Genomic DNA, 12523 nt, shown 5'->3' with positions numbered 1-12523 from the left:
GTGGATAGCGTTATCCACCTTTTGAACAACCGAGGCTAGGAATTACAGCTGCTGTGTGTAGCTAAAATATTGTGATATATAAGTCTACCTCAGTGAGCGAGTTCCAGCAAAGTATTGATATTACCATAAAGAATAGGAACTAGTACTGGATTCTGATAAAGAACCCAAACACACATTGAAGGGGAGTGAAAAATGGCAGAGAGCCTTAAAGTCAGAGGCCACTATGATTGACTTTTTTTCTTTAGCCGTGTAAGGTATATCTCAAGCGACAACAAACTGAGACAATTTTGTTTGCAGCTCCGGCACAAAGTAGTTGTTACAAAGAGAGAAGTCCATTCTTTTGATCCCGAAAATGATCATCACATGACACGCTTTGTATCTACTGCCGAGAGAACGATTCTGTTATCCATACCTTTTGTAGTTGTCTCTGGGCTATAGAACTTTACTCATTAAACGGTTTAATTAATTAATCAATTGATTTGTTTATTTATTAAGAAAATGCTGCCTCTCTCTCGCTATCTCCAACTGAAAGCCTCCTTCAAGTCTAACTCCAAGAATACGAAAAACTGTACCCTTCTCTGCGCTAAATATCTGTACATTGAAAAATTAGCACAAAATAGAATATCTTTACAAGAATTTAAAATGAAGTTCTATTCTAGATTTCTGATCAACAGTGATTTAGATAATTAAAACATCTACAGGCAAAACCTAACGATGAAAACGTCCGTCGTTTCGGCGACATCTTGGCGCCATTGTCAAGGGAAACTAAATTAGGCATGCGATTTAAAGAATAACTAAAAGTTCAGAGTCATTAATTTGCATAAGTTAGACAAATACCTTGGGGGAATTGAGTCATATTGTACATTTAAACACGGTCCTAATTGTTTAATGAGTACCATCTCGTTAAAGAGACAGTCAAACTTGTTGTGGCAATTTTTTTAAAAACTCAAAGCAATTGCGAAGGTCATCCGGAACGGTTGCGTGTCTATTATCATAATAGGCAGCTTAAGCACGCGCGTTTTTGAGACGCGGACGGCAACCGGAAGACAACATTTCACGTTTCAGGACAGTGGTGTCTCCCAGATTTTTATACCAATCATCTCTAACGAAGAAAAGATACTTAGCAATGTAAGTGTGGTTTTGTGAAGACAAGTTAAAAGGGAAAACAGCTCACTTCCGGTTGCCGTCTGCGTCTCAAAAACGCGTGTGCTTAAGTTCCCTAATGTTTACGCACTGACGAGATCTTGCTTCTATTTTCAGAACATATGCCCACGGGTGTGTCCGACATACAACGCATTGTTGGTCAATGAGCTGAGGCTTTGGTTCTCCTGTCGTTAACTCATGGGCAATCTTGCAACTCGTAAAAACTGGCTGGAGCGTCACACTGCGACTCGTAGTCTTTAAAGGGTATAACGACCCGAGTAGTGTTTTTTTGTGGTAGCTTTAGACCGCAAAGAAGACCGGTCAGCTACCTTTGAATCTAGGAAGGTTTTAACAGTGGAGTCCACAAAGTGCTGGGGATACTTCAGTCCATTACTACAGTCATGTCGACAATTGGTACAAGCGTAACCTACTAAAAACTATGCTCGATCGCGCAAATCACCTGTCATCGTCGTGGTCTTACTTCACTGAGGACTGCGAGCGACTGAAATTTATGTTCTCTAAGCTGAAGTATCCCCAGTACCTTGTGGACTACACTGTTAAAACCTTCCTAGATTCAAGGGTCGCTGACCAGTCTTCTTTGCGGTCTAAAGCTACCACAGAAAACACTACTCGGGTCGTTATACCCTTTAAAGACCACGAGTCTGCTAATATCATGAAGACGCAGTTAAAAGATCTCAGTGTGAAGCTCCAAACTACTGTCCAGCCAGTTTAACGAGTCGCAAGATTGCCCCGGAGATCCCGAAAGGCGAGCCAAAGCCTCAGCTCATTGACCAACAATGCGCTGTATATCAATTCAAGTGTGACCTGTGCAAAGCTGGTTATGTCGAATACATCCGTGGGCATCTGTTCGTACGCGTCGATGGACATAAAAGCAAGACCTCGTCAGTGCGTAAACAACAGGATAATAAACACGCAGGCAGGGTTGTTGAAAAAATGCCAGAACAAGTTTGATTGTCTCGAAAACAAAATGTTACTCATTAAACAATTACGACCGTGTTTAAAAATAAGCAAATAGTGCAGTTAAGATGCCCTAGCCAATTTTTGGTAAATAGAATTATTTGAATTCTTTGAATTATTTGCCCTTAACTAGTGAGAATGTAGTCCTTAGTGCTACAGTGTAGAAGTGTCATTTTAATTTTATAGATTATTATCATCATTATTATTATTGTTATAAATTATGGTTCTTTATTATTTTACTATTGTCCTGTCAATGGGATTGCCGATTCAACCAGCATGTATTTCGAATATGGCAAGCTAGGCTACATATATTAAAACAAAGCTTGAAGTGCAATGAATTCTGTTGTTTGCCGATAAGTACCATTTTCGGACCCTGGACTTCGCTGAAAGCAAAGAAATTTGAGCAACTGGGCCCAAATTGCGAAATTCTTAAGGCCGAGAAAGTTTTTCCGGTAGGATGACTGGAAACTGGGGACGTTTTCTTAGCCGAATTTGAGGTAAAAATTTCCAAGCGTGGAGCGTGGATCGGGAAAACTGAAGAAATACACCCGTGATTCGTGGATAATATATTAAGCGTGACGCGTGATCCTTTAAAGTTGTAATGGGTGAATCGTTATATATACCAATAGAGGTTGGTTCGTTGGAAAATGAAATGAAAGCTGCTTGTCAAATTTATAACACGTGTTCACTTGCGAATTGTTGCAATGGTGAGCGTCAGAGTACTCGTTTCGTTTTATTTGAGACCGGAATCGGGCAAAGCTGAAGGACAACCAATGGACAAAAAAACGTGGCAGCCTATCGAAAGACAGACCAAGAGATCGAGGTTGTAAAAAAGAACTTTATAAGTTCAAGAAATATTTTGAGAACTTTGCTTCCATTTAAGAAATTGATCAATTCTCTATCCAACTACGTGATACGTGAATTCCTAAAAAAAAGGTTCCGAGATTCGTGAATGTAAGGAAAATGAACCCGTGATTCAAGATCCAGGTTTTATAGCGATGACGTCATCCACCGTCCATCTCTACGTCCACCCCTCCATGTATGCCAATGTGACCATACATCTTTGACATTGGACATCCATGTTATGATCAAGTGACAGCTGTCAAAACAATGTATCCGCTGACCAGTATCAAGTGACCATATCGCGGGCTCAAGGTTAGAGTTCACAGAGATCAGCGGGTGTGCTTTTTGACCGCTGACCAGCTACTGTTTTTCGATTGGATTGCAGGCTCAACCCAGGCTAAGTCACCAAAACATAAACGAAGCTTCATCTTTCGCGCGCTTTCGGTGAATCGACGCGGCTACACAGCCATTCTACGTCAACTATAGTTCTTACACAGTCAAGGCTTTTCGTGTTCAGGTGGCAAATGGTTAGGAAAATGTTTTTCGCTGGTTTCAATCCAGTTTGACATATCATGATAGCTGTGGTCCACACTGGTGGCTACGCAGTTATTCAAGTCAAGCATCGGCGGGATATTGACTTAAAGCTGAGTGTCTATTTTTAATTTGTTGAGAGCTGATTTTTTCTCTGTATTGCAATTTTTGGCATATCTTTAGAAACTCTGATAAGGTTACATGGTGCCTGGAGGACCTATGTCTAGAACAGAAACGAAAGGAATGAGTGAGAGAGAATGACAACGACAAAACAGAATACCAGTAATAGCTCATACTTAGCGGAAGAAGTTACTCTACAAATTTTTTCCTTGGCACTAAACCGTTTGTTATTCTTACGAGAGGTTATTTTCATGCAAACGTCGGCCGTGTAGCACTATATTTCAACAGAATTAGCTATGAGAGAGTGATGAGAAGTGCTAGTTTCTACTGATGTAAACCATGTGAGCGTTAGCCCAGCCTACTCAATAGGTCCACTCAAGGACAGAGAAAAGGTCTGACCAGGGTGGGAATTAAACCCACAACCTTTGGGTCAGATCACCGCTGCTCTACAGACTGAGCTACAAGGTCAGATGGGAGTACACGGCCAACGTTTGCATAAACGAAACCCTTTGTACTTGTACATATTTATTGTCGTGAGTTTGACATCTTCAATTCCCACGATTTGCTCCCGTCTGACCTTGTAGCTCAGTCGGTAGAACAGCGGTGATCTAACACGGAGGTCGAGAGTTCAATTCTCACTCTTGTCAGAGTTTTTCTCTGTCCTTGAGCGGGCCCATTTCCGTTCGTAGGGCTAACGCTCACATGGTTTATGCGAAACTTCAACATCCCCTGCCCCCCTCCCTGAGCAAAGCCCGGGCATTTGAACTGTTGAAGATTGGATCGTTCAAATTCCCGCCCTCGGGCCAAAATGGTGTTCAAATGCCCTACCCTATCGTCGGATTTGTCTGTCATACCCTACTAAAGCACAATCGTCGTCGGCTCCTCCTGTCCCTAATAAGGACCGTATGAAGACCTTTTAGAAAGCCAATCGCTCACAAATGCTACATCTCTTCCTTAAAACTCTTCCATCTCGTCCAAACACGTGTTTTAGATAACGACCACGTGGGGTGCATGTAGGTCACGGGACGTCACAGTTAGTGTCACGCATGATCCATAGCCGTTGAGAAGAATGTCAGATTTATAACAAAAATAATAATATTTACAACAATTGTTTTTTAGAAAACTTCGGCACCCGAAAAAAAAATAATTCATTTGAAACCTGACACTTCCGGTTCAAATTCCCCACTCCCCGGGCACAGGAGATAGTCAAATGTCCAGGGTTTGCCCGAAGGGGGGAGGGGGGTTGTTGAAGTTTCGATTTGATCGGCGCATTACATGGGTAGAATATAGCACTTCACATCACCCCCTTATAGCTAATTCTTTTATTTTTACGGATAAGTTATGTAAAGTGGATGCGTATTCTTAAAAGTGGCTTAGTCGGTCTTTCCTTTGTTAGGAAAGAAACTCCAATTTTGATTGTCAACTGGAATTAAATAACAATTATCTGTACTCTTTTGGACATAAAGAAAAAGTTGATTTGTTTGTTTGTTTTGCTGTAAAATGCGAGCGAACAAGTGCTTTTTAATCCGTTTGCCCAACTGGTTTTCGTTGTGCCTGGACAGTGATAAGAATATTTTGTCCTTATGTTATAAACACGTAATCGCAATGAGTTCTCGTAAAGTTAGATGGAAATGTCACTAGCTTGTGTTTTCAGAGGTTTGTTTAAAGCACCTAATGGTAATTTATTGTTGGAGGGGATCTTGTTTGAAGATCGTCCTTTCTTGGTTGCATTGCCGTATTTTTCCGATTCTTGCACCAAGCCAACCTAACGTGTTTTCTCGTTTTCAGAGATAAAGTGGAATAAATTTACATCGGTAAAACTACTTTTTTGACCTTGAACTGACAAACGTTTAGTTTATGGTTTCTAATTTTAGCGTGATTAATTATTCGCTGGCTATTGACAGTTGACACTGAAATGGCTTTTTTCCTTTTCCATTCGCTCGCTGAGGCTGTGCTTGTTTTCTTTCTCATGCCTTTCAAGAAAAAACTCATTGCCAAACTGGTGTATTCCAAAGTAAATTTCACTCGAAAAACGGATATCGCACTCATCGCTTCGTGATTCATGCGATATCGGTTTTTAGCGTGAAATTTGCCGTGGAGTTCACTAGTTGGGCAATGAATTTTTCTATAGAAGAAAGCAAAGAAAATGATTTAATTAAGCAGCAACCGGAAACATCAAAACGTGCACGATTCGAAACCTTTTATTTTCACTAACCCTACAGGCAGTAAGAATAAATAACCAGGAAGCTCCGCTTTTAGGCTTGGCTAAATCTATATATTAGGATCGAATTCTGTGTGGATCACTTGAACTCTTTTCCAAATTCTCTCGTTGTACATCATTTCAAGTCACCTTTGATTTCCTCTTGGAAATCTCGTCAGGATCTTTGTATTCCTGTCAGGCAAAGCAGACAGCTTTATCATTTTCATTTTTATGGTGATTTCAGCGGGGTTTGAATCAAATGATAAACAGCCATTCACCATCCTTGATCAGTCAGGCAATCCTTGCTTTCTCGAAGCCATTATTTTCCGCTTCTAGAACTCTTCTAGAGCTGTGTTGGCACGGAAACGAGGGACAGCGTACCCTCGTCAAAGGCTCTAACCATATCAATTATCTTCAATGCTTTTAATTGCACTGACAGGAATATAAGGGGGATTTTTTTCCTGGCTCTCTCTGTCCACTTTCCATTCGCGTCTGCCGCAAAAAAAATTGAATCTTCGGCTGACGCTATCTGCAAAACCTTTGCACGAACGTTCACACTTGATTAACTATTTAGTATTATTTAACACAGATTGAAAACAGTTGTAATGCCATGTAGTGTTTCCAAAAGCCTTTCTTACATTTTGTCTGAGGAGTTTTTAACATCCAAGCTACTCCTCTCTATTAGATTTTGGTATTTCGCACTGGGTGTCGTATATATCCACATTCTTTATGCAACCAGGAAATGAAACCCTTTGACTTTAAGAATTGACGGCAAAGCCTATTTCCTTAGTGCATTCAGTTCGAGAAAAGAGTCTTTGCTAAGCTTCAGTTGTGAGTGTCGTCTTTACGTCTTCCATATGTATGGAAAACCGTACTGTCATTTCTGTCTATTATCTTTAAGATCTTACCTGCCTTTCGAAGAAAGATTACAATGAAAAGGACTTGGCCGACACTAAAGATGCTACGTTTCCTCATGATCCAAGGAGTTGCAACGCATCACTTTAGAGTGTTGCAAATTATTCAAATTTAATCTGGCCTTGAAAGAGGTCAAGCGATACACGACTTTCATAATGGCGGCCAGTGCGCGGAACTGGTGACTAATTACCATGAAAACGAGGTCAGAAAGGCCGAGCTTTATCATTTTTGTTAAAGAGCGTTTCTTTATATATAGTACTGTTGGTCTTAATGGTTTGTTCAACAGCCATTTGGGATAGGCCCATATTGGGATCTTCATTTTTGTATTTTTTTTTTTATTACTGTTCTGTCGTAAAATCATATGAAGCGTTCTATCCTGGCATCATAAAACATGGATTTAACACCAGACCGCGATAGCGACTCATCTATCTTTGTTTTGTTAACTTGCACTTCCATAATTGGCTACGCAGAATATTCTTCCCACCATTCTTGAGCTTGTGCCATTGTTGCCTTCCAAGGAAGGTTGTTGGTCTGGTTCTTCACAGAGATCTTTGGTTGATTTACAGCTATATAGTGCAAACTTACACATCTTAAACATGATTACAAAAGGCCCACTGGTCGTGCTACACAAGAAAAATTGGCTTTCTTGACTTCTCCAGTCACAAATACACAACTCTATTTTCAGATTATGGGGATGGTCATTTTTCTGAAACTGTGAAAGCATTGGCCTTTAAAGGAAAAAAAAGGTCACTAGGGCGTTCAATTTCTTTAAGATACTCGTCGTCTATAAAACATCTCACCCTGATTAAACCTGTTGAAACAGTGTGATGGTCAATATTACCGATTGTTTTTCCCGACTTAGTGATATGATTGCTCGTGACCTTCGTTAACATAGGTATTTTGTCAAGTGAATATCCTCAGTCTCTTGGTAATTCCACCGTTTCTGTGTTGCTGCAACCGGACCAGTTGATTGCATCCTGCTTTTCTTTCCTGCGGATGTAAATTTTGTCCGGATCTGGATCAACGATATCTTTATCTTTCCCAGATTTGATATACTCGTGTACTCTGTTCCAGGTACCAGGAATATCATGTTCCCCGATAATTTCTTCAACTGAAGAATGGACGTCAGAAGGTCATTGTCACGAACCTTGTTGACGTCCCGAAGCCTCTCTGCCCTCGTTTTCAGTTAACTCAAACCAGGTCCCGCTCGCCGTCGGCCATTATGAAAGTCGTGTTTGAGACACTCATTATTTAACCCATTTGAGCCCTGAGAGACCTAATAGATTTTACTATGTCTAACGCCAGACGATTTCACCCATTAATGGGGGCTGCCTCTGAGATGCCTTGGTTAATTATATAATTTATGTAATTTTAGCTTGTCATCTCTTGTCGCGCGTCATCAAATAAAGGAGGGTAACATTCAAGATTTCGACAATGGAAAGTGTTCGAGAAAATGGAGAATGGTATTGTGTCGTCTTCTGCCAACTGATTTTGGAAACTTCACTAATTTTTCCAGTCGATGTGAAGCGAAAAATACGTCTTTCAAATCCATTGCTAAGAGGAAGTAAAATTCCACAAAAGGAATTTAAATTACTGCCGCACAAATTTAACAAAGGAGCTCAAGCTCGCACAGACGTTTTAAGGGCCCACAGACGGGTTTTTCGCGCGTTGCTAAGGAAGTGAAATGTTACTTCCGGGTAACTGACGTCATCATATCATGAGCTGACAAGAAAACCCACTCGCAAGCAAATGTCACTGCACAAACTGTTGTTTCCATCGAAGGTTTTTTCTCGCCCTTCCTCGCGCTCGTTCTCAGATCAACTGCGCATGCGTAAACGAACTGACCTCAGGTTTGAGAAAAAAGCTAAATTTCCAGCGGTTTTTAAATTGAATTAATATATTTTTTTTACATGGCACGTTTCACGCCCAAATACAGAATTTAGCTAAGCATTGATTTTTTAAAATCATCTTTTTTGAAAAAGTTAGGGGTATTTCAGTATCGTTTATGTCTTTAAAAAGAACATTTTTCAAAATAAAAAGAAAACCATGCTTGGCTGGATGCAAAAACGAATACAAATTATCAAACCATCGATTAAATACCCAAATTGCGTAGCACGGAGACAAATTTAGAGTTTTCTTTTATTGGTCACGTGGCCATGGGCGTGGTATGATGACGTCATATTTAGGGTCATTGGCTTACAAAAGTTGGACACCGACCAAAATAATGCCAATTTCTCTCAAATTACTTAACCATTACATCCTTAGCAACGCACTCCAAAAAATACGTCAGTGGGCCCTTAAGCACTGTTATGGGAATACTGCTTTGTTAAAATCAATGTTAATTTTGGAATGTCTTATACCTTTTCCCAGCAACTATTAACTTTACGTCACAGACACAATCTCGGGGAGGATACCCCAATCCGAGTGAGCAGCGGAAATGGAGTTTAATTTTTCATGTCAAAACAATTTTATCAAGCGCTAGAAGAATTCATCAAAGACACGAACGGTTTATTGACCTCTTTACTCCAAACTTTCCATTTTTAGTCACATTTTCACATCATCATACTTTCCATAGACGTTCTTTACATAAATGCACTACCTTCATGGAAACTCGGCTCGTCTAATGGTTCCTCCCAACGAACGCACTTCCTAATTAATGATTACTGCTAGATTTAATTTATGTCTCCTGAAGTGGTCAGGATTCCGTTAAATATGAGTATTCCAAATGAATGCGTCTACGAAAGGCAATCATGTGTACTACACCGCATATGTCGATGGTCTCCCATCCAGATACCAACCCCACCAGACAGGGACTAACTTCAGTGAATTAATAGGAAGGTCCCCTCGTAGCACTTCACTTGTTGTCAGCAATTACCAAAGTAATATTGCAATGTATGTCTTCGCGTTATAGAGTCACGCAAGGGTATTGCTTGCGAAGGGATAGAAACAATTCAACGCAAACGCCGAAATGAGAGTTGAGAATTTATCTTTGCGATCGATCGCAAACACATAGAAATCAGGGATTTGCCGTATAGCCCATAGGCAAATCAACAAATATACCTCTGCATATAAATATTTCCCACAGCCGACTTTCCTGCTCAGGTTGGAGACAATAGATTTCAAACTGATCTTTTACGGCTTTCCACCGTTCAGCTTCAATAAGCCTTTTGCAACAAACGATTACATGGTACAAAATCCGCCATGCTGGAGGGCAAGCTCATTATTATTCCCCCACTGGGACATTAAAAGAAAGGCAAGTCAAGCTTGACTGGTTCAGGTCTCTTCGTTTTAATGTCCCAGTGGGGAAATAGAAATGAGCTTGCGCTCCAGCATGGCGGATTTTGTAGCATGTGATCGTTTGTTGCAAAAGGCCTATCGGCATTGCAGATTTCGAATTAAAGTAAATGAAGCGGAGGATTACGTGATTTGTTGAGTTAGTAAAGGTCCAATCAAAGAGTATGTAAGAATCTACCCAATCAGACAAGGATACGAAAATCATTGTAAACCTTTTGGGATATTAGAACAAGCTTTTACGAGCCGTTGCGCAGACTGACTATATCCAGGTTTTTGACACAAGTTCGAGTTACGCGTAAGCCTTAATAGATTGTGCTTGACAACTACCATGCATAATAGACCGTATTCATAAATGGCGGCTAAGTAATTATTCTTTTGTCTTTATGCTAATCATCCTTACTAGCCTCGTAAACACGAGCAAAATTCAAAAGAATTTCTCTTCCAAAGTGAGGCTAGTTAGGATGATTAGCACAAAGACAAAAGAGTAATTTCTTGACCGCCATTTATGAATACGGTCTATGCTATAAACTATAAGAGACTGTAGAACATACCAACTGTTGAACAGTAATTATATCAGTGTGGTTTCGCTGGATAGTCAGTATTTAATTTCAAATTATGTTCTATCACAAAGTCAAGTCAAATTTATGTTATTGTTCCATTTTTATCCATAATAATCTGGCACCCTATCAAGCAACTGTTTATCATTATCATTCGATGTATTTTGTCCTTCCTTTTCATTGGCCGAGAGCCCACCACGTGACCTGCAAATAACTGCCCACAAATAATTGTTTTGCTTCAAATAATATTCTGCTCATGCGCAATTGAAATCATGAACATATTTTCCTTTTTTTTTTTTCGGATTTCAAATCCTTGAAGACTGTGAAGTTGTTCCTGGAAGTCTTCAGCCATTTGAAGGCATACATTTTGTTAATTAACAGTTGACTGTACGTACAGTCAAGTCAAGTCGACAGAATAAAGTATTTAACTGAGAAGGAAACCAATTGATCTCTGCCTGCAGCGCGCGCTTACCGCTTCCCTCAGAAAATTAAAAACAAACTCGGTGATCGAATGATAAAACAATTATTGAACTCAGTTATCGCATAATATCGTGATTTCTCAGTGTCTCGCAGATCAATTCTTTGCCTCAGCCTTCGGCCTCGACAAATAATTGATCTGCTCTGCTCGCCACTGACAAATCACGATATTTTGCTCAACCTCGTCCAATAATTGTTAATTATTTGAGCAACTTTCACGGAAGTTACTAGCACAAGCTATCAAGACCTATTTACATTTCCGACTGCGCACCATTAGGTACGAGTGGACGGGCAAATTCTATTACAACATAACAAAAGTAAAGCGCTTGCTCTGATCGGTCATTTGCCCATTTATCATTTGCCCATCGGTGAATGGTTATGACGACAGCACTATCGCGTGCGCAGGAAAAAAAAAAAGCTACAATAATGACCAACCAGTCTACCGCCGATAATGATGAAATTTCTTGTCATCTGTGAAAAAAAAGACCTAGAAGCGCGGTCTTGTTTTAACCCGATAGTGGGTATTATACCCAAACGATTTCGAGCCTAAGTAAAAGACAGCTCGAACAGTTGAGCAAGAGGCATTCAAAGGGGACAAAGGATGTCACAAACTATCACGAGCTGTTTTGGTTATGTTATAAACCAAATAGTGAACGGTTCAGGGCGTACTTCGTGGAATCGTACGAAAGGTCTTTGTCAAAAGGAACCAAGGGGAATTAAATATTATTGTGATAGAAACCGACGTTTCGGTGCATCTTGCGCCATTATCAAGGTTACATAAGGATAAAATGCCGTTTGTGAAAAGGCTAAGTTGAAGCGAATTTGCATAAAAGAGTGCTAAGCTAATTACACGAATACTTTAGCACGAAGAGAATCCGACTGTACATTCAATGCTGGTTTAAGATCTTAAGGAGGCTCGAAATAGTTTCTCCTTTTTTCAAACAAATAAACATATTCTGTTTTTAGATACAGTTAGGGTAATCATATCAAGACAAAATTTGGCCATGGCACTGAGTACCCATCGTAGATTACTTAAATCACATTTTCCTCCAACATAACGTTACCATAGCAACGATATAAGGCTTTCCTTGAGCCCTAAAATCAACATATATTGTCTTTTTTGAAAAAAAACGTACGGGACGGTGAGATCTTCCCATTCAGCGTTGCCAGATAATGTTAGAAATGATATCTAAAATATTTAAAGTTCAACAAAATCTGTAGGTCAGTTTTTCAAAAAAATAAGTTTTTTTTGAAATGTGTGGCTAATTTCTTTTTTCATCTACAGAATTTTATTTATTTTAATTTGAAAGACAAACGTTTTAAATTAATCTAAGTTAACATGCAAAAAATGAAATAAAAGCCGAGATATAACCGAATAAGGTTGCAAAATCAGGAAAAAGGAAGGGGTTACAAGAGCGGCATTTACGCATGCGTCACCCGCTCATTCGAGTGCACGCGCGAGTGA

General features: G+C 39.8%; 1 protein-coding gene across 1 annotated transcript in view; it reads right to left on the bottom strand.

The window, feature by feature from the left end:
- Positions 1-6885, bottom strand: part of LOC138030087 (hemicentin-1-like) — a 35982-nt gene extending 29097 nt beyond the window's left edge. Inside the window, exon 1 of the mRNA XM_068877946.1 lies at positions 6724-6885. Within this exon, the coding sequence (XP_068734047.1) occupies positions 6724-6790 (67 nt within the window). The 5' untranslated portion in view covers positions 6791-6885. The remainder of the gene's footprint in view (positions 1-6723) is intronic.
- Between the last annotated feature and the right edge of the window lie 5638 nt (positions 6886-12523).

This window comes from Montipora capricornis, chromosome 13, assembly GCF_036669925.1.
Source record: "Montipora capricornis isolate CH-2021 chromosome 13, ASM3666992v2, whole genome shotgun sequence".
NCBI lineage: Eukaryota > Metazoa > Cnidaria > Anthozoa > Scleractinia > Acroporidae > Montipora > Montipora capricornis.
Note: the sequence above shows the minus strand (reverse complement) of the source record. Positions and strands in the feature narration are given on the sequence as shown.